Below are 22,412 nucleotides of genomic sequence, written 5' to 3' on the forward strand. Positions count from 1 at the left end.
TTTCACCATTGCACAATATTATTCTTTTATTTCGATGTCAAAACTTTTTTGAAGCATGTCTAAATATACTGGTTATAAAATGAAACTTTAAAAATGCATCAAATCTCAATTTAGAAAACAAATCAGGTTGGTTATCTACACAGCAGGAACGACAGTCTATCACCGAGGTTCATGTGTGTTATTTTGAAATTGAGTTAGAGCTGTGTTACACACCTGCTTCCACAAGGTGGAGTTGTTACACCTAATTAACTTTCTCCAGATAATTCACACTTGAAAACAAATACATAAAAATCAGTTTTTCTACATCGTAAGTCTCATAATATTAGCTTTACCTGGCAGCGTCAGATAGATAATGTCCCAGAGGTGTTCTGTTGACTTAGGTCAGGTGAGTGTGGGGCCCAGTCAATGGTATCAGTTCTTTCATCCACCAGGAGCTGCCTACATACTCTTGCAACAAGTGGTTGGGCATTGTTGTGCTCCAGGAAGAACCCAGAGCCCACTGCATTAGTGTACTTATTAACTTACAACTCTGTAGGATCCTTGTATTGCCTCCTGCTACCAGTAGTGACAGTGACCCTAGCCAAAAGCTAGACTAGTGTAAAAACAGTCAGAAAAGATGCAGAGGGAGAAATGTCCTCCACCCTTAAAACCAATCCTGTTTTGGGGCTTTCTCATTGTTTTCCCTCTAGTGCACCTGCATTTAATTTCATTAACACCAAAGCGGCTGAACCCGATTAAAAATTCCCCAAACTGACCAGAAGTTTAACTGACTTGTTTTTATACTCTACTCATTATAGTTTATCATCACTTTATTGTAGGAAACAACATAATTTGATCACAATTATGTAACCGTATGCAAAAAACCCCCAAATTGAAATGAAACTAATGTGATGTGATTTTTGATGTAGGAAAAAAACTTTCCTTATTTACTTTGAAGTGTGAATTATCTGGAGAAAGTTAATTAGGTGTAACAACTCCACCTTGTGGAAGCAGGTGTGGAACACAGCTCTAAGCAGAATTCAAATGAACACACAGCAGAGACTTCTTCATACATGAGACATGAAAAGGTCAGTTATTCAATTAGCTGTTCAAAATATTTTGGCAATTATTCATAGTCTTTAAAACTGGTCATTTATAGGGAATGTTTGCTTAGTTTTGTTATTTATTGATTATTGTTTTGTTAATAGCCTTCAACTAAATATTCTTTGTTTTTTGATACAATTGTTTTCTTGACTTTTTTTTTTTTTTTTAAATCAGAAGCAAACCTGATTGAGAGAGCCGTGTGTGATTCTTAATAATTCAGTAATTTAGTTCTCCCAAACCTAGTATGGGAAGACGAAACAGGAAGTTAATGATTCCTAGTGTGTGTGTGTGTGTGTGTTGACAGAAGGTGTGGGACGCGGGGCAGGATGAACACAAACAAAGTTAAAACTTGGGGTTGTTGTTTGTTATGTTCGTGAGAAAATTTGGTTGGTTCCAGTTTAGAAATAGCCACAAACACCTCCTACATATGATGATGAGTCAGTGATGGTGAGTTTTTAGCGAGTTTATTCCTTTCAGAAAGTGTTGGATGAGTAAGAATACCTGTGAGAATAAATGTCTCAGTTTCCTATAAATGTATTTTATCCTGACGCTGAAGTTTTATGTTCATGGATGCAAACATCCCATTTCCAACCTATTATTTACCTTTAAAGTTCAGGGGTAATGCTGCTGTGCAGATTAATCATTTACCTCCACCCACACTGATAAAGTGGTCTGTTGGAGTATTGCACACATTCAGAGACAATCCTGGGAGTTTCCGGGCATTTTGATCAGGATTACTACAAAGTGTTGACTTAGACTGCAGCTATGTTAAAAGAAGTCTTCTCTCTTGTTCTGTCTTTGTACACTTTGTTGTATCAGACCATCGTTCCCTGCTTGGAGCCTGAGATGCTGTCTGTGAACGCGATCGACCGGCAGAAGGTGAGAGTAAAAATCAAAGGTAGAGGTTTAGATTTATGAAAATACCAAAGGCACTTCCCTCACTGGTCTGAGGGTTTTTTTTATAATAACCTCAGTACGACGGGATTTACTGTTGACCTTATTGCGTAATGTTCTGGTTAAGTGCATCTTATCTGTACAGGATTGGTATTTCACACTTATTACAACTGCAGAGAGATTTACCGAGATAAATATTAAGTACAACCACAAAGATGCACTTCCTACTCCCTCTGGTCTTTCCATAAGTGGTCTTCTGACGTGGGCTATTTTAAATAGCTTTCGTTCTCATACAGTTACTGCTACCCCGCACTGTCATGTCACACTCTGTGTGTGTCTGTTGCAGCATCTGGGGACATGGTACTTTAAAGCTGCAGTCAGTCACAGAGAGGCGGACATCCAGAAGTTCAGAGTGCTGGACAACATTGTCTTCACCATGGAGGAAAGAGCAAACGACACACTGCTGCTGACTGGACACATGCGCATGTGAGGCAGCAAGTTCAAGCACACACACACACACACACACACACACACACACACACACACACACACACACACACACACACTTTCAAATCTTTCATTTCTTTCTGGCCTTTGACACCACATGAGATGTTGGTTTTTATTTTTTCGTTTTATTTTAGTTGTTTTTAGTTGATTCTATGCTGTTTTATGTTGTTTTCTTTTTTAATATAGCGCTGTTTTAATTTTTATGTATTATGTGTTTTATTTATTTATTTTTCCTGTTTTCTGTTATTCTATTTTTTTCAACTTATTTTCTGCACAGCACTTTGGTCCTGTGCTGGGTATTTTAAAGTGCTTCATAAATAAAATTGGATTGGATAACTTTGTTGGGACATCTCATTGACATAATGCTTTCCATAACTGCATACCCTAACCATTACAAATGAACCCCTAACCCTATACCTTAGCCTAAACCTAACCATAACCTAATTGTAACCCTGACATTAAAACCACATTTTGAGTCTGAAAATGTCTTCATGGGGACGAGCATTTTGTCCCCATAAGTGACTGTTGATCCCCGCAAGTACAGTATGCCAGTTTTCTTTTTTCACAAATAATAATAATAATAATAATAATAAAATAACTCGATGTAAGGGAAAAAATGAAATGTTCTTGCAAAACTCAAAGGGTATGCAGAAGAGAATTTCTGAATGTGAAGCTAAGTTTAAAATTCAAGCTCACAAAAACTGGGTAATAGAAAACTGGAAAGATGTTGAGGTCTGATGAGTCTCAGTTACTGCAGACAACATTTAGGTTTGACAGTGTTTCTAGTAGGTAATGGCAGAAAAGCTGAAGAGGGTGAATTGAGGCTGTGGTTTGGGGAAGGCCTCAGGATAGCACACTGTGTTTGAGCTCAGATCAGCTCAAACTGGTTTAGTGAACATGATGATGATGAGTTCGCTGCAGTCTAGTGGCCTTTCACAAAATTACCAAATCTCAATCCAACACAGCACCTTTGGGATGTAAATAAATCTGCAGCAATTGTGATGCTATTGTGTCACTATGGACCAAAGTCTCTGAGGACTCATCTATGCCACAAAGAATTAAGGCAGCTCTGAAGGTAAAAAGGGGTCCAGCACAATAAAATCATGCTATACTCAATAAAGTGGCCTGTGAGTGTATATGAATGCAAATAATGAAAAGCATAAATAACCCACTTCAATGATATTCTCTGGACCAGGGGTGGGCAACTCCAGGCCTCGAGTGCCGGTGTCCTGCAGGTTTTAGATGTCCTTGATCCAACACAGCTGATTTAAAGGCTAAATGACCTCCTCAACATGTCTTAAAGTTCTCCAGAGGCCTGGTAATGAACTAATCATTTGATTCAGGTGTATTGACCCAGGGTGAGATCTAAAACCTGCAGGACACCAGCACTCGAGGCCTGGAGTTGCCTACCCCTGCTCTGGACATTGAAGCTAAATGAAATCACCTGTGAAATTGTGAAATCACCTGCATCAAAGCAAGTTGAAACATGTGATGCACACAATTATTTAATAAAATCGTATCCCGAAAAAGCACGTCAGCTTAACAGCACAGAACATTTCTAAGCTGTGAGCTATAGTTTCCTCCTCTGAAATGCAACAACTGTTCATTCACTTGTGTCATTGCACTTAGATTATTGTAATGCCCTCTTTACGGGCATAGAAAAATCACCTCTGTGACACCTGCAATTCAGAATGCTGCAGCCAGACTCCTGACACATTCTGGGAAGCAAGCTCACATTACCCCTGTTTTATTTCCTTTACATCAGCTCCCACTTGATTTCAGGAGTTTTAAAATCCTCACACTTACATACAGATAAGCAAATAGACAAACTCCAGACTATTTATCTCAACTTTTTCCTCAAACACACTGCTGGTTGCTATCTCACAACCTCGAACTTTATTAGCTGTCCCTCATCCAAGGCTAAAGACTAAGGGGGACAGAGCTTTTCAGTCTGTGGCACCGAGGCTCTGAAACAGTTTACCACTGTAGTTCTGTTTAGCTGACTCTGTGGAGTCTTTCTCTAATCCAACCTTCTGCTGAGATTCTTTTGTTATCTGTTTTTAACCTTAAATTCTGTTTTTAATATGGTTCTTTGTTTATATTGCATTGTAATTGTTGTTCAGCGCTTTGTGATTCTGATTACAGTGAAATAAACTTTACTTACTTTCAAGTTAGTTAAAAAATAGAAATGTTCCAGTGGAGTGTTCCTGATTTTGGAGTTTGACGAAATGGATAAACACGTGCGTGAAACTGCTTAATGGAATGGTCAGAACAGGAGAAATTAACAGAAACAAGAAACCCCACAAGCACAAATAGATACTAGAATTAGGGAAGTGATGTGTAGAAAATGTAACAGTCGTCAGTGCATGTTTCAGAATGAAACGAAAGTCTTTCTTCTATGTTTCACTTGCATTTATAAAAATTGCCATGTTCACTGTTTTTCAGGGGGGATAACTGCATAAAGCAGACCTGGACCTATCATATAAATCTTGAGAGCAATGATTTGGAACTGGAAGGTATCTGCAGCACCATCTACTTACACAGACGCTTATAATACACACATACACACAGTAAATATGGGTTTCCACAGGTCAAAGTAAGTTAGATTTTTAAGATGGTAACTTTGTGCTCATAAATAAAAAAGAATAAACAAACTGACAACAAATACAGCAACAAACTATGCAGCAGCTTCCCAGAGTCCTGCTGTTATCTGTTTGGGGAAACCCTTTCTATTACCCTTTCTAAGTATTTCTTAAAAATGTCAGTGCAGGCAAGAAGAAAACACCGGCAGAACTGTTGATGAAGTTAAAGAAAACAAATTTTTTTCTAACTTTTCTAATTTTAATGGTGTTTGGCTCATTGCTACGGGTCATTCGATCCTTATACAACTGTTGCAAGAGCTTGGTCCACATAGCCAGCAATAAGTCAGACTCGTTCCCGGTGGGTGATGGGTCCTGCCAGGGCTGCCCTTTGTCACAAATTCTGTTCGGAACTTTTATGGACAGAATTTCTAGGCGTAGCCAAGTGGCAGAAGGCTTTCACTTCGGTGGTCTCAGGATCTCATCTCGGCTTTTTGTGAATGATGTGGTTCTGTTGGCTTCATCGGGTGATGGCCTCCAGCTCGCTTTGGAATCGGCACCTCCAAATCTGAGGCCATGGTCCTCAGCCGGAAAAGGGTGGAGTGCCCACTTGGGTCAGGGACAAGTTCTTGCCCCAAGTTTAAGTATCTCATGGTCTTGTTCAGGAGTGACGGGAGAAGGGAGCGGGAGATTGACAGACGGATTGGTGCTGCAGCTGCAGTGATCTGGACGCTATATTGGTCTGTTGTGATGAAGAGAGAGCTGAGTGTAAAAGCAAAGCTCTCAATTTACTGGCCGATCTAGGTCCCTACCCTCACCTGTGGTCACGAGCTGTGGGTAGTAACCGAAAGAACGAGATCACGGATACAAGCGGCGGAAATGGGCTTCTTTGGAAGGGTGATTGAGATAGGGTGAGCAGTTCGGCCATCCGGGAGGAGCTCAGAGTAGAGCTGCTGGTCCTTCATTTCGAAAGGAGCCACTTGAGGTGGTTCGGGCATCTGACAAGGATGCCTCTAAGCACCTCCTGAGTGAGGTCTCCAGGGCATGTCCCACCAGGAGGAGGCCCCGGGGCAGACGCCTGGGAACGCCTCGGTGTTCCACTGGACAAGCTGGAAGAGGTGGCTGGGGAGAGGGACGTCTGGGCTTCTCTGCTTAGGCTGCTGCCCCTGCAACCTGGCCCCAGATAAATGGGAGAAGATGGATGGATGGATAAATGTTTTAGATGAATACGCAAACACATTTTCATTATTTGAAATTCTCAATTAAATCTGTGTTGATATAATTGCTTTACTTTAGACAGACAAAAGTACATTTATTACGTTTTGCAAATTAAATTACTGATATTCAAATTTAGCCGTCAATCATTAGTCTTGTTTTGTAGAAAGTTTATAGTAAAAGATAACACAGACGTCAAGTCAACTTGAAAATTCAAAAGTTAGATCAAAACAGATAGCAGCGTGCAGTAATGCTCTGCACACTCCTGACTGTGCTATCACCATAACGATCAATGACCCAGCTACACAGTTCACTCACTGTGTCACAGCTTTGCTTATCTAACATGAACACACACACACACACACACACACACACACACACACACACACGCAAAGAACAATTCAGTACACAGAATGCGTATCATACCAGCCAACTGTCAAATTTTGCTCCTGCAAATGCAGAACTTCTTACAGTCCCACTAAAATTTGACACATAGTTTTACACTCCTTACGTTTGTACGGAGCCCCGCAGGGGACACGGGAGAAAAAAAAATTAAGACGGATTTTTGCAAGATCTCGCAAAAGTCCGTCTTAACTCTGTTACCTAATGCAGATGTTTGAGAATACTGGGTTAAGTGGATTAAAGTATCAAACAACTCGATCTCATTCTAAAATATTACAGTTTTTCTTGATTGCATTGACCTGCCTAAAAAAACTGGGATCCATTCAGTTTTTAACATCACTATCTCAGCAGAGCAAGTATGTTAACAATTTTTTCACTGAATTGACACATTTTCCCACCAGACTGCAAAACAGTTATTACAGATGTGATTCACGTAGTCCAAACCCCACTGTTTTAGCTGTAGTAACCAAACAGAAATATGTATGAAACCCCTAAGGCACCTGTTTGACACTCCAAGTTCAAGTTCAAGTTCAAATTTTATTCGCCACATGCAGTGGCAGGTTGCCCTGCAGTGGAATGAACCCGCCCCCCGACCTTACACACACAACACAGACATCACATGGGGATACAAGTCAGAGAACGGTTGCATTACAGAAAAACACTGAAATGTGCACTACAATGGGAAAGTACAAGAGGAAAAAAAGAGACCTCTGCTCATGCTGGGCTTCTGGGAGGACAGCATGAGACCAGGAAACAAAAAAACTCCTCTGCACAGAAAGCACATAAATGTCGAAGCGTCGAAGGCGTTTGGAAGGGGAGGAGGGATGAGTGAGTGCTTATCAGTGTAAGTGTATGTGTGTGCGTGTCCATAGTTCAGCTGAGACATTGTCCCTCGCCCTGCCAGGCTAAGTAAACAGACTGCCAGCCAACCCAGGTGGCCTTGCATGGAGTGGGAAGAACAGTCTAAACACAGTCATTTTTAGGGAGTTTTTGTTCGGCTCCAGCCTTGAGACCACAGCTGGCACCAAAGGGATAGCCACATTATGATGGTGATTTTTCTTTAGTGCAAACAACTCATGAGAATTTCAAGCTGTTCTTAACAGTCTGACACTGGTCTCTCCATCTCCTGTTGGAGAGCCGCGAGCTTCTCCATGATGTTATCAAACTTGCGCTCCGTGGTCTTGTCATTCTTGTGCTCAAAGAGCAGATTCTGAGAACTCACGACCGCAGTGAGCTGCTCCAAGATGTGATCCAATTTATTCTGAGTATTCACAACAGCCGTAAGCTTCTCCAAGGTCTTATCCATGCTGCACTCAGTGAGCCCATTCTGCGAAGTTGCACCTCGTCCCATCGTTTCAATCCCAGCGAGCAGCCTTGGGGGGGTTTGAACAGCCGGTTCCGCTTTCTTAATTCTCCGATAAGCCAGGGCCAAGCCAGCTCCGATCAGCAAGAACCCTGTTATCATGGTTCCGAATAGGTCGATATCTTCAGCGTCCTCGATCGACAGTCCCGCCAGGCACACGACCCTCCATGTCTGCCACCCGTCCATCGTGTATCCGGCAGGGAAAGTACCTCCAGGACACTCGGACTTCTCGTTGAGAAAAGGGTGTCAATAGCATTCAGGGACCAGTTGATCAAATCCATAATTCTCTTTTAGGTTTTAGAAACAGACTGTGAGAGAGTGTTTCAGGGAAAAGTAAAAACACGAGACAAGACAAAGACATAAGAAGCTAAGCAGGGAAGATAAGGGAGAGCAGGAGAAAAGTGTGACCGCCTTCGCCAAGAGCCATCACAATAATCTTCAGTCTGCAGGACTTAAAAGGTGGCACGTCTGTGTTGTTCTTTACCAGCACGGATGGAGGCGGTCTGAGGCAAATGAGAGTGAGAGTAAGAGGTAGAGGGGTGCAGGTGTAGTTGGAAAGGCCCAAGTTTCAGAAGAAATTTGGGCAGCTGTTGTTGATCATGTTATCAATCATGGCCTTTTACTTAGAGGCTGGACAAAGAGTACAGCTTGTTCTAGACAGAAACACTGCTGCATTCGTTGTCAGAATTTTTTGACTGGAGAACAGATTGCTGTGCAGTATATACAGAGATATCTTCAGTGATATACTTTGTGTAACTGTTTCCTCATTCCCATTACAACTTACTATACATCTTTATAGAATCCAAAGGCTGCCATCCTCTGCATGTTGTGAACATGGTCGTTACAAACAATGCCATAAGCCTGACCACCACTGACCGCGTCCTAAGAAGTAACCATGTGGAAATGAAGCAGCAGTTCCATCTCAAAGGAACTCTGATGCTGTGAAGGAGGCCAGATGAAAATATGTGGAAATATTACTATACTGTAATGCCTTGTCATATCATACAGTTAGAGTCAACTGGAGACACCTTTCATTGTAAGTTTGTCCTTTTTTACTGAGAGAATAATGGGGCTTGAAGTTGGGGGCACATCGTGTCTCCATTTATGTTGTAAAAGAGGAGATGTGGAAAGAACCCCACTGGGTACAGCCCCACTTTCACCGTTTCAGGACAGAGGGGCGCCAACATAACCGTGCGTGCTGCCATCCCCAGTGATGGTGTCCTATGCCATATCCCCACTATTGGCCCGTACAACACCGAGCGCCTCATAACATTCCTGAACGCACTTTGTGAGAAGCTGATCCCACCTGAGGAGAGACGGCTGTTGAGGCCGGTCATGCCAATCTTGTAATTATTTTGGAGAATGTGGTGTTGCACCACTCTCACCTTGTCAATAAGCGGTTTGCAGTACACCCTCGTATGATGATGCAGTTCCTCCCAGCATATTGCCCATTTCTGAATCAAAGCATTTCTGATTCTGCATCCAGTTCATTGCCAGAAGACAGATTTGGTCCAGGCTATGTAGAAAGTTGACAACTGGCTACAATGACGAGCAATGGTGCACTGATTTGCACTGAGGACTGTATTTTGTTGTCCATTGTGTAATGATTGATTGGAAGAGCTCATACATGTGTTCGCAGATTAGAATCTGCTTTTGTTTCATATTTTAAATGTTTTTCTACGGTTAGAGTCAGTTTGCACTTTGACCATGAGCGCCTCTGTTTAGGCCTGTGTGCGCTAACTGTTTGGAAAGTGTGGAGTTTGCTGTCATGCAGTGGCCAACTCAAAAAAACAAACCTAAAAAAGTGTCACTGCTGTGTCGGCAGATGTTCAGGCAGAGGTTGGGATGAGGAGTGAGTTTATTTAAGTGGAGATGGGGAGGACAGGAACCAAGAAATAACTAAACTGGGAAAACCTAAACACATGAAACTGAAGCCAAAACTCACAAGATAACATGCAGCGGAACACGGGGAGACCCGGGGAGACATCACAGAAGAACCAGCAACTAACAGAGGCAAATACAAGGCTTAAATACACATAGGTGATAACGTGGGAATGAGACACAGAAGGAGAGCACAGCTGGGAGTAATCAGACATGACGAGACCAGACCTTCACAATAACACAGGAAATACACAAAGACACAGACCAGAGGGGAAGAGAAAAACACTGAGGAGCACGAGGGAGAGCACAGACATGATGATAAACTAAACTAAACAACTTAGGACCGATAGAATAACTCCAAAAACAACAAATGAACTTCACAGTCTACAGAAACACAAGGAAACAAAGAATACTGGGTCAGAATGACCCAGGACCATGACAACAAGTATAATGATGTGGGTGGTAATCTGCGACTATGGTACCAAAATGATTACCATCATCATCAACTACTTCCTGCCTTTACAGCTGGACTTTTTTGCCCTTTAAAAGTGGCAAAATGTGTGCCTATCTAACCACCTACTGTGGCACTGTGGCATATCATGTTAAATAACTTTTAACAGCTGCACTGACCTAGTTTTCATTTCTTCACAAGTTGTTTTTCATTATGTGTCACATCATTTGGTGACACAGTTGTTGAAGCAGCAGTAGGTCAGATGTTTAGGCTCCTTCAATTGTTGAAATCTCCTTGGGCATACCACTAAACCCTGTATTTCCCCAAAGCAGCTGTGGCCATTGGTAGATCTGGGTAATAACACTTGTAAAGTGGACTTTAATGTTTGTTCATTATCCTGGTACACCAAGATTTTCTTTAATTATCCCATTATGTCCCGGCTCTGCTAGGCAACAGGGAAGGTAACATAAATGAGGCCACCACGGAGGGAATCAGTTTAAGAAAAAGGTTTATTACAAAAAAAGTCAGAACTGAAAACTGATAGCAAACCACTAGGCAATTGGCCAACACAAAAGAACTTTCTCGTGTACAGGTACAAATTAGGTCTAGCCTCACAGGCAGGAATACGACTGAAGGCTATTCAGGCAAAATTCCACACCTTAAACAGAGTTCAACAAACATGGTACAAAGACAGAAGCTTGAGGGACAACCTGCACATTCAGTCCAAAGCAGTGTCCACTGAATGAAAGTTCTTCAGCCTTTTGTAGTCACAGGTGGGTACAATCAGTCACTCATTGGTCCCTGGAGCATCACAGGTCAACAGCCAGCCAATCGTCTGTAGGTCCTGGCACACTTGGGTTTCCCTACAGGGAGGCCGGCCCACTTCCTCCAAGGCCAGGGGCCGTAACATCAGCCTCAAATGATCATTTCATACACCCACAGGGGATCTCCTCCTGGTCAGACATTTCTTTTTTTTTTTTTTTCTTTCCTGGCTCTTGATGGAGGTGGTCACACTTTCTCCCTCTCCCTCAGTCCAGGCCACCCGCGTCGACCGAAGATTGTTGACTTTTGCCCCACCCCCACCCCCTCCAAACGCCTTCAAAGCTTATGTCTTCTATGTTGTGAGATGTGATGATTCATGTGTCATGTGCTGAGGTGTTTTTTTATTAAACTGATCTCCCCGTTGGAGCTCAGTCTGGGGGGAGTTCGTTTGTCTTTCATCGTGTTGTGCACTTTCCATTGTTTCGGATCGGGTCGCTGCTCGTGCGGTCGACCGTCCATTGCTAGCCTGACCTGTCTCCCCAATGTGATGTTTGTGTATTGTATGTGCGGTTGGCAAAGTATCTATCTTAATTGCCCCTTGAGGATAAATAAAGTCACTGTGACTCTGACTGAGACATGCTTGAAGCACAACACCTAAGTGGTGATCAGTAGGCCAGAACCACCTCAGCTGACTCCTTTGGATGTGGTAGAGCAGCAGCTCTAACCAGACTCCCACAAATGACCCGTCTCAAAGAGTGAGCCCAAACGTGATTTGGAAGAAGCTCATGTCTACCACTTGTATTCCGCTGAATTTTAACCCAAACCATAACCTTTTTTTTTTTTTTAAAGAACCTAACAATGTAGGACAAGTGTAAAGTTCACTGAGCTGTAAGGTGAAAGTCACTTCTGTGAAAGATTGTTTCATGTTTTAGGAGCAAAGTGATTAATATCAGCACAAACCCCCTGGCTTCTGTGATGTATTTACCCGTTAAAAGGGAAAATATTTGTGACCATTTCACCAACAGTATCCTGTTCAACAGACTGTGGGTTTGCATATCTGATGTCACAGGGATTTGCAGCATGTATTTGCAATCGGTGGTTTTTTTGTTTCATTTTTTTGCTTGTTTCGTGAGGGAAGGACTCGTTTGTCTCACCTCAATGGCCTTACATTCCTCAGGGTTCAATTTTAGGGCAACAGTTCAGACAAGACCTCAGATAGGAATGAACTGTTCAGAATTTGATTTATAGGCCCTTCGAGTCTGATAGTAATGCAAAAGAAACCAAGGTTTTCTATAAATTACTTGTAATTACTTCAAACACATATAATTGACAGTTTTCATTGTAACACATAAATTACAAAAAAAAGTCTTGACCCATCCACACGAAGCTGGTCAAAAAGTGTGAAAGTCAGTCATCATTTTCTTTTAGTTTTAAAACAGCAAAAATAAACAGCTTCTTCTCAGTGTTTAACTCGTGCTGTCTATGCCCATAAAAATTTATAGTTTCTTTGATCTAAATAAAACTGCATGTGCAAAAAAAGCAAAAAGAAAAGACACCAGGAATGGGATGAATATCTTTCCAGAGTATTGTATTTATCAGCCCAAAAGAGAATTTTATGTTCTCGTCCCTGTGAATCCCCTTTGCTGTAACACGTCATGCTATACAAATAAATTGACAGTGAACATAAACACTGCAAATAACTACAGTGCCCCAGAAATGACTTTAAAAATGTGCTGGTCCTTTTATTTGATGGTGAATTGAGTCTACATCACAAAAAAGTGGTTAGCAACAGCATAAAGGCAGAAAGTCCCACATTCAGCACCTGAAATGACTGTAAAGTTTAAAAATCAACCCTGCCACATTATAGGGACAAGTGAAAATTTCTGCCACCTGTTATGGACTATTTTTATAATACCACATTAAATGGGAAACCACAATGGGACTCTACTGAATGCACTATTTTATTCCACCTTAGGTCACAGCCATGTTCTTGTGATTTAGGATTTTGACAATTTCTTTAATGACAAATCAGTAATTTCTTATTAGAGTTGACAAGATAACTAAATTCAGATTTAGCTTTTCTAACTGACCAGCCCCGTCACCCTGTTTTTCTATGCTTTAATGTACCCAGGGCCCAATTTCCACTGTAGAATTCTGTTTATTTGATCCATTGAAGTAGCATTTTCTGCAGCACTTTAGCTCAAAACTGACAGAATTCTGCTTCTTAAATTTAGATTTTTACACGGAGACCCTATTTAAAGCTAAAGTTTGATTAGAAGTTTCATTAGAAGAGAAAATTGATATCACAGTCATTATCTGCTTTGCTCTTTTCTGTGATTTTACTACAGGAAGGCCACAGCGCAAGAACCTACTATGGAGTGGCAAGTGGGCCGAATGCTCCGAATGCATCATTTTCCAGGAAATAGAGCCTCCACTAGACAAGGAGAAAGGAACGGAAGACTCCCTGCATAGACACATGCTGTATTGTAAGCTATTTTAAAGAATTAGAAGTTAAATGCAAATAAATGATTAAACAAAATGAAGCATTGTGCTTGAATCAAATGTCAGAAATATTAAGTCAGCCAAGTGATTACTGTAAGTGTGTTAACCGCTGCACTAGAGAACCAATCTTAAAGATGACAAAAATTACAATAAAAATTTAAACCTTTGGTTATTTTAAATGTTTGACACAATTCCAGCTTTCTGCTGAATGCACACACTAAACTTTCTTGACTAACTTACTTTTCGGTAACTATTTTTCTTTCAAGCTCGCAGCAGTAATAGCTCTGACATCGTGGCAACATTTCTGAAAAATGCAGCCTGTCATGACATGCAGGCGAACGTCACACCACGTCAAGAGAAAGGTGAGCGGTTTAGATATTATCTCTAACCACTCAAATAAATTTGTTTGTGCTTGAATGCAATAGTATTTGTCGACCTCTAAAGTTATACCTGTATTTACAGAGTTTTGCACGTAGTTATCAAGATTACGGTGAGCACATGCAGCATATACATTTTTCATATGTATGTGTCTATGTATGTATGACTGTTAAAATGTTCTTGGTTTTTACAGGTTACTGTTGGATCCACTGGCATCCTCAATTACAAGAATATTTCTTTCTTTTTTTCTTGAGTAATTGTTAACCAATTAAAACCAAAACACCTAAGTCCTGTCTCCCTCATGTGATTTGCTTTTCCATTTTTAAATTTATAAGTATATCAAGTTACGGTGCATCAGAAAACATCACAAAAAACACAGTGATCTTTATTGTTAAAATGAAACAACATCTATCAAAGATCTACACAGAAGGGGGCCTGCCTTACAGTACGTCTCTGCAGAAAAAAACTGGGTGATTTCCATGATGCTTTTGAGCAGAATGAGCTGTTCACAAAAGTTGTAAAGTAGGTGTCAAGGTTGTGCTGTGGCAGGCAGGATGTAGAAACAAAACAAGATACAAGAAAGAAAACATGATAACCGGGAGCTCAGTAGGAACTCAGGAGACCAGAAACTAGAAATCAAAGAAACTAGAAAACTAAGAGCTGATGAGAAAACAAACACAGGAGCAAGGAGGAAACATACAGCACAGAGAGGGTACGACATGACAACAGGCAGAGGAAAACACCGTGCTAAAATACACAGGGGAGAAACAAGAGAATGGAAACAGGAGGGAAACACAGCTGGGATTAATCTGACATTAAAAAAAACCTATTTTTATTCTCTGGCTTTTAACTCTGTGGGTAACTGATATTTATCATTATTTTTAATTTTATTGATATGTCTGGTTTTATTACTATGTGCATATTAGTATTGTACAGCACTTTGATCTACCAGGTGTGTTTTTAAAGTGCTATATAAATAACTAAATGATGATGATGATGATAACAAGACGGGGAGGAAGCAAAATTGAATACACTGAACACAGGACAAGGAAGCTTAACACAGTGAATGGGGAGACACGGTGAACATAGGGACAAGGGTGACTGGGCATGAAACATGGGACATGGGAAAAGCACCGAGTAGACGTGGGAACAGAGACTAAACACGGGCTAACATAAATACTAAGGAGGAAGGACTACAATCACTAAGAACACAAGAAATAAAGAGAACCAAAACCAGGAATAACAATAAACAATCAAGATTAAATCAGAATCTGAAACACAAATACAGTGACAGTAGGATTATTGTGTCCACTTTATTATTGTTTTACTCAATGCATATTACATCCACAGTCATTAAAGGAATAGTAAGTTTGCTTAATACCACACAGTAATTTTGCCGTCATCAAAATTCTACCATCATTGTATTTGATCTTTCCTCAGGGAAACAAAGGGGAGTGTGATTGTGAAATGAGTGTTTGTAAAAACCCAGTCACTTAGTAACTTGTTATTGAAGTAATTCAGGCAGTTGCAAATGCCTTGGGGAATCCATCATAGGTAGCGACACACAGTAGACAGAGTGAATGTTTTTTTTGTATTTTGTTTTTTTGTTGTTGTTTTTTTTTGGGGGGGGGGGGGGGGGGGCACCAAAGGTTGGTTCTAGAATTGAGTGAGTTACTGAGCACACCTCATCAGTATATGAGATGTAGTAGAGTATAATAAGTCTCTCGCATTGTTCAATTCAATTTTATTTATACAGCTCAAAACCACAACAAAAGTTGCCTCAAGGTGCTTTGTATTGTAAGATAGATCCTACAAAAATACTTGCTGAGGAAAACCCAACAATCGTATGACCCACTATGAGCAAGCGCTTTGATCACAGTGGGAAGGAAAAACTCCCTTTCAACAGGAAGAAACCTCCGCAGAACCAGGCTCACCGGTGTCCACATTGTTGTGGAGAAATTTTTACCCACTCTTCTTTACATTCCTTCAGCTCATTGAGCTTTGTGGGCATTCTCTTATACACAGCATTTGTGTATACAGATCATTTTGTTTTAGATTTCCGGATTTTTTTGGGATCAACAAAGTTTCAGCCAAGCTTTGTTTGTCAGACAGATGGTCTTACATCTAGCGCTATAACACTAAGGTCCATGCTTGACTGTAAACTGACTCCATCCATTGGGCCAAATCATCACCCATTCATCACAGTACTACCCATTTGGTATGAAGTGTTTACTGAGATCCTGTGTTTGGTTTTCTCCACATGTGGAGCAATGATTTATGAGCAAACATTTTCTTTTTGGAGATGTTTGATGTTTCAGTCCAAATGACATTGTTCTAGAAATCTTGTGGTTTGTTCAGATGCAATTTTACAAACTTAAAATATACCACTATGTTCTTTTTAGTCAGAAGAAGCTTCCTCAGGGCAATCAAGCCAACTTTTCTAAAGATAATATCATGAACTTGATCTAACATACTAAGTCAGACCTATAGAGTCTAAGATGTGGCTCTTGCATATTTTTGCCATTTCACTGAGCATTGCATTGTCGGACCTTAGGGTGAATCTTCTGGAATGTGCCCTCCCAGGAGGATAATTCACAGAAAACAATCATGGCACCTGCACTGAAGGTTTTCTTCTTGTGAATAATCCTTCTTGGTAGGGACGGGTATCATTTAGGTTTTATCCGATACCGGTGCCAAACCGGTACTTTTGAAATGGTGCCGGTGCTTAAACGGTGCTTGAACCGGTGCTTAAAGAATGGAGAACACAAACTTTTTCCAAAAGCCTCTTATGTTTTTATTTTTAGCAGTCTCTTTTTTTTCTGCAAAATGATAACCAAGTTAGCCTTTTCTGTTGATACAACATGAAGGGAGTATTTGCCATCAAACAAGAAGACAGCCACATGTAACTACGACGGTGTTTGCTAGTTCGCCTTACGTGCATTAATGTAATAACGTGGTTAGCCTACTCAACGTAAATTACACACGAACAACATTAAGCTACTCACGCAGAGAAGAACGGCTGCTGCTGCCATGTGTGAATGTGTGCGTGAATGAGTGTGTGACTGGATGTGTAAAGCGCTTTGGGGTCCTTAGGGAGTAGTAAAGCGCTATACAAATACAGGCCATTTACCATCATCATCCGTCATCATTTCTGCTACACTGGCAGGGCTAGGGGCCAGGACTCTACTCTTCATGTTCTTGGAGGATGTTGCTAACTCCGGATCCGGTAACAGGCACCACACAGTAGATGTGCTTGGAGTGAGGTTTCGCAGCAAGCTATCAAATACGGTGCATTTCTCGGCTTTTTAAAAAAACCCGCTATACGTTGCCAGGTGTTTCATCAGATTCGAGGTGTTACCTCCTTTGCACAGTATCACCTTAAAGCACTTGTTACAGGCTGCTGAGTTTGCATCTTTTGCTGTGAAGTCCAGCCAGACTTTGACCGCTTCACCTTGGGCATTTTTAATCTGTAGCTCTGCTCTAAAAATAATGTACGTACCTGGGCCCGCCTAGTACCCTTGGAAAGGTATGCCATAATAATGGCACTGGATACCGGTACCCATCCCTACTTCTTGGTGCCAAAATCTGCCAATCTGGCAATCAAACTGGAAGCAGTGCTGTAGTGGCTTGTGACAGCAGCTATTAGCCACCTACCATCAAATCGTTGAGGTTCATTCAGGTAGCGATGCAGATGACACCCAGCTCTATCTGTCCATGAAGCCAGATAACACACACCAATTAGTTAAACTGCAGGAATGTCTTAAAGACATAAAGACCTGGATGGCCGCTAACTTTCTGCTTCTTAATTCAGATCAAACTGAGGTTATTGTACTCGGCCCTGAAAATCTTAGAAATATGGTATCTAACCAGATTCTTACTCTGGATGGCATTACCTTGGCCTCCAGTAACGCTGTGAGGAACCTTGGAGTCATTTTTGACCAGGACATGTCCTTCAACTCACATATTAAACAAATATGTAAGACTGCGTTCTTCCATTTGTGCAACATCTCTAAAGTTAGAAATATCCTGTCGCGGACTAAAGCTTTCTTGGCTGCTGCCTCAAAGCACACTGTGCGCTGTCTATCTTGCGTGCTGCACAATATTGTTTATTATTTAGTAAATATTGATATCTATGACTAGCTAGTTTATTGTGATGGTGCTTTGTTTTCTCTATTATTATGTTACTCTTTCTTGTTTGCTGTCTCCTCTGTTTGTTTTTGTTTGTTTTTTTTTTTTTTTCTCCATACAGGTGACCCAGGAGTTCTTTTTTTTTCTTCTCTCTCTTCACCCCCCTTCTCACCGTCTCTTCTCCCCTTTGGTTTTCTTTCTTTCTCTCCCCCTCTTTCTCTCATTCATTCCCCCTGTCCTATTTATTAAAAAAAAAAAAAAAAAAAAAAAAAAAATGACAAAGGATGAACTGAAGCTCTGCCATCACGTAATGTCGCATACTGCTGTTTCTGATGTCATTTAAAAAAAAAAAAAAAAAAAAAAAAAAGAGAATCTACAATGTAAATAGTCATGAAAATAAAGAAAAACCATTAAATGAGAAGGTGTGTCCCAACTTTTAACTGGTAGTGTGTGAGTTTAAGAGTGCTGTTTTCTCACCTCTAGCAGCTTGGCCACCTCAGGATTGAAAGGTGCTGTTTTGATGTAGTGAAGGAAATGGGGAAGTGAAGCCTCTGCTCCTGGGTGACCGTAATCATGATGGTCTTGATGGTCTCACTCAAATAAAATCCCGAGCACCACTTTAAATCACTCCACAGTCACCTGAACCTGTTGAACATTAACACTGAAACCACAGACTGTTTATGAAAGATGGACATCATGACATCACCCATTGTTTTTTATGAACCAGTACTGGGGTTCACATTGGCCGCCTACTGTAGTCCGTGTGGGTCTGTCTACAGAGATGCTACACGAGTTCCCCCTCAAAAAGCCTCAAATCAGAGCGCATACTCGAGTTCACCACCCTAAACATGTTGCAGCTGTTTAGCTCACAACATCTGAATATTTGTGGGGAAGAAACTGCTTATTAAAACTATTGTATTAAAATTACTGTGACCAGATTTCACGACTGAAATGTCCAACAGTGCAGTCCGGAAATTATATAATGGAGGTCATAAGTCAAAGACCTTGCTTTAAAAAATGTTTCATAATAGGTTATGCAACATTATACTTGAATTAGTTGTAACCTCACTATGGTTTAGTGAGGTTTTCCAAAAACAATACTTTGTTGGGAAGATACCTCTCCAGGAGCTCTGCGTGTTTTTTACATAACGCTGAACACTTGAGAGAGGATTTGATTTTTGGCAAGAATTCTTGGTTTGAGTAACGATCTCCATTCCTGGCATTCAGAAAAGTTTCTGATGGAGTTGCACGTTTTAAAATAGAAGTTCATAGAGGTCTATGTTCCTGGAAGTGGGTTTACTCAGTTATTTGGTAAACTTTCCCAAGAACAAGTTGCGTATTCCTGAAATTATACACACAGTCTTCCAAGATCTTCTTCAGGTTTGTCTCAGAGTTACTGGATAACTTGCTTGCTTGTGTCTCTGCTGGCAAAGTATTTGAAGAAGTTGTGAAATGTGTATTTGAACCTTGACTGTCCTATTTCCTGGAAAGCTGCGGATATTCATTGGAAAAAATTAGACTGAATATTCCACAGTCCTAATTTATTCATTTTTGAAGAGCTGAAGAAATTTTAAATGTGGGCAAAAGTGCAGACGTTTGGAACCAGGCAGAGGCATTTCTCTTTGTCTCCATGTCATTAGTGGGGTTAAACAGTAGGAGCTGACATTCCAAACTCTACTTCTAAATATTTAGGATTGTTTAGGATTTATGAGATCGCGTGTATGAGTGAAAACACTTGTTCAAGAAAATCCCCAGTGCCACGTAAAATATGCTAAAACCTAACAAAATGTATTTACTTACATTCTATTCAAATTTAGATTTTAAATTAAATACATGTACAAGCAATGTGGACACACAAATTGAAACAAAGAAAAGGAGAAGAAAAAAAAAAAGAGAAGAAATATCCTGTCTCAGAGTGACGCTGAAAAACTAGTTCATGCATTTATTACTTCCAGGCTGGACTACTGTAATTCGTTATTATCAGGAAGTCCTAGAAACTCCCTGAAAAGCCTTCAGCTAATCCAAAATGCTGCAGCAAGAGTCCTGACAGGGACTAGAAAGAGAGAGCAGATTTCTCCTGTTTTGGCTTCCCTTCATTGGCTTCCTGTTAAATCCAGAATTGAATTCAAAATCCTACGCCTCACATACAAGGTCTTAAATAATCAGGCCCCATCTTATCTTAATGACCTTGTAGTACCATATCACCCTATTAGAGCACTTCGCTCTCGCTCTGCAGGCCTACTTGTTGTTCCTAGAGTATTTAAAAGTAGAATGGGAGGCAGAGCCTTCAGTTTTCAGGCCCCTCTTCTGTGGAACCAGCTTCCAGTTTGGATTCAGGAGACAGACACTATCTCTACTTTCAAGATTAGGCTTAAAACTTTCCTTTTTGCTAAAGCATATAGTTAGGGCTGGACCAGGTGACCCTGAATCCTCCCTTAGTTATGCTGCAATAGACGTAGGCTGCTGGGGATTCCCATGATGCATTGAGTTTTTCCTTTCCAGTCACCTTTCTCACTCACTATGTGTTAACAGACCTCTCTGCATTGAATCATATCTGTTATTAATCTCTGTCTCTCTTCCACAGCATGTCTTTATCCTGTCTTCCTTCTCCCACCCCAACCGGTCGCAGCAGATGGCCCCGCCCCTCCCTGAGCCTGGTTCTGCTGGAGGTTTCTTCCTGTTAAAAGGGAGTTTTTCCTTCCCACTGTCGCCAAAGTGCTTGCACATAGGGGGTCATATAATTGTTGGGTTTTTCTCTGTACCTATGAAGCGCCTTGAGGCGACTTTTGTTGTGATTTGGCGCTATATAAATAAAATTGAATTGAATTGAATTGATACACCATGTCATGTATGAACAAATACTTGAGAGTTCTTTTTTATTAATGTACCTCAGTGTGTAGCATTGCGGTTTATGGGACCGCAAAAACAGAAGTGTGAAGTCCTAAATGAAGGAGTTTGTTTTTTTGTGGTGTAGTGTTGGAACATAACAACTGACCTATTGGTGGGAAATATTGTGGAGGTATTTTGAAAGAAGGACTCATACCTGTTAGTTTTACCATTTTACTATTACAGGCTAGGTGTATAGGAAGCAATGGTGAAAATGTTTTCTTGTTTTGAGTGGGGACAGCACCCAGTAGCCCACATACTACTTTTTCTTTTTCATGTTGTATGTGTAGGTGTGTCTGTATGTGTGTGTTTGCTCTCAATTGAAATAAGGTTGGAGAAAGTTTGTGACATTTAAATAATCCAGGAGAACACAGACTGGTTGGTTGGGGATGTCCCATGGAACATGAAACCAAAAACAGAAATGGAAATAGACCCTCTCGCTCTCATCTCTTACTGCTGTCTTCACAAAAGGCAACTTTCACTACTGTTTTCATGCTGAGTCTCATCCTCATAAGTGGATTTCCACTTCAAATGCTGCTATATTATTCTATCAAAACAACATCTTATCCTTACAAAAATTGTAGTTTGATTTGGACTTTTTCTTTAGCAAAACAGAATCTTTCCAAAACCAAGTCTGAGCGAGCACAAACATGACAGTTTGTCACAAGAAGCCATACTTTGCTGCAAAGCAAGTGAAGAATGTTCTCAGTGAGCCAGTTTGTATACTTCAGAATATTTGCTCATCATGGTAATAGAAACTTATCAAATTCAAACACATAGTGGCTGAAACATCAGAGCACATGAACAGAAACTACCGACCCTCATTTATGGCCACAAGCTGTGGTAAGACTAAGATCACTGACACAAGCAGTGCAAAGGAAAGTCTTTCCACAAGCGTCTGAGCTCAGCCTTAGAGAGAGTAATATAAAAAGGGGAAATTATAAAACTTCAAAAAGATTCAAAAACCACACACAAAAACCAATCTCTACAGGCAGATTTTTAATAACTTTCAAGTCGGGGAACTCACTGAAAAGAGTGGAGTCTCCCTAAAAACTCTGACATAAAATAATAATAATAATCATTTAAAATACTCTTACATTGGGGATTGTAATGGAAGCCTCATTTTGCTATGTAGGGCTTAGGTCTTAATACAACTCAAAAACGCATGTTATATAACTATACACCACTTAGAGAAAGATGAGGATTGGTCTTTAGAGAGGCCTCAGAGAGCTCTGGTTGAGTTAGTTTGAGCATCTGACTAAGTTTCTCCTTTGCTGCCTTTTAGGTGTCAAACTATGAGGCGACCTTGGGAAGGACCCAGAGATGAGCAGTTCTGCCTCTTGGTTGGCTTGGTTGGTGCCACTGGTGCCTTCCTCAAACG

At 40.7% G+C, this 22,412-nt stretch overlaps 1 protein-coding gene across 1 annotated transcript; it reads left to right on the forward strand.

The window, feature by feature from the left end:
- The first annotated feature begins 1,758 nt into the window (after nucleotides 1–1,758).
- Nucleotides 1,759–14,304, forward strand: LOC147319732 (apolipoprotein M-like). Its single transcript, XM_086312468.1, has 7 exons — nucleotides 1,759–1,962; nucleotides 2,324–2,463; nucleotides 4,930–5,000; nucleotides 13,486–13,623; nucleotides 13,906–14,001; nucleotides 14,102–14,129; nucleotides 14,211–14,304. Exons 1-6 carry the CDS (start codon nucleotides 1,849–1,851, stop codon nucleotides 14,113–14,115), a joined length of 573 nt encoding a protein of 190 aa, XP_086168594.1. The 5' UTR covers nucleotides 1,759–1,848; the 3' UTR covers nucleotides 14,116–14,129; nucleotides 14,211–14,304.
- The last annotated feature ends 8,108 nt before the right edge of the window (nucleotides 14,305–22,412 follow it).

Source organism: Aulonocara sp. 'chitande type north' Nkhata Bay, linkage group LG11 (genome assembly GCF_057382095.1).
Source record: "Aulonocara sp. 'chitande type north' Nkhata Bay isolate Kocher_YH1m ecotype deep benthic linkage group LG11, A_spYH_male_GT1.1, whole genome shotgun sequence".
NCBI lineage: Eukaryota > Metazoa > Chordata > Actinopteri > Cichliformes > Cichlidae > Aulonocara > Aulonocara sp. 'chitande type north' Nkhata Bay.

Excerpts from the sequence above, each read along its gene's own strand:
- LOC147319732 (XM_086312468.1), top strand. The coding sequence starts at position 1,849 with ATGTTAAAAGAAGTCTTCTCTCTTGTTCTGTCTTTGTACACTTTGTTG. Across the intron at positions 2,464-4,929 it reads CTGACTGGACACATGCGCAT|GGGGGATAACTGCATAAAGC; the intron begins GTGAGGCAGCAA and ends ACTGTTTTTCAG. Across the intron at positions 13,624-13,905 it reads GCATAGACACATGCTGTATT|CTCGCAGCAGTAATAGCTCT; the intron begins GTAAGCTATTTT and ends TTTTCTTTCAAG.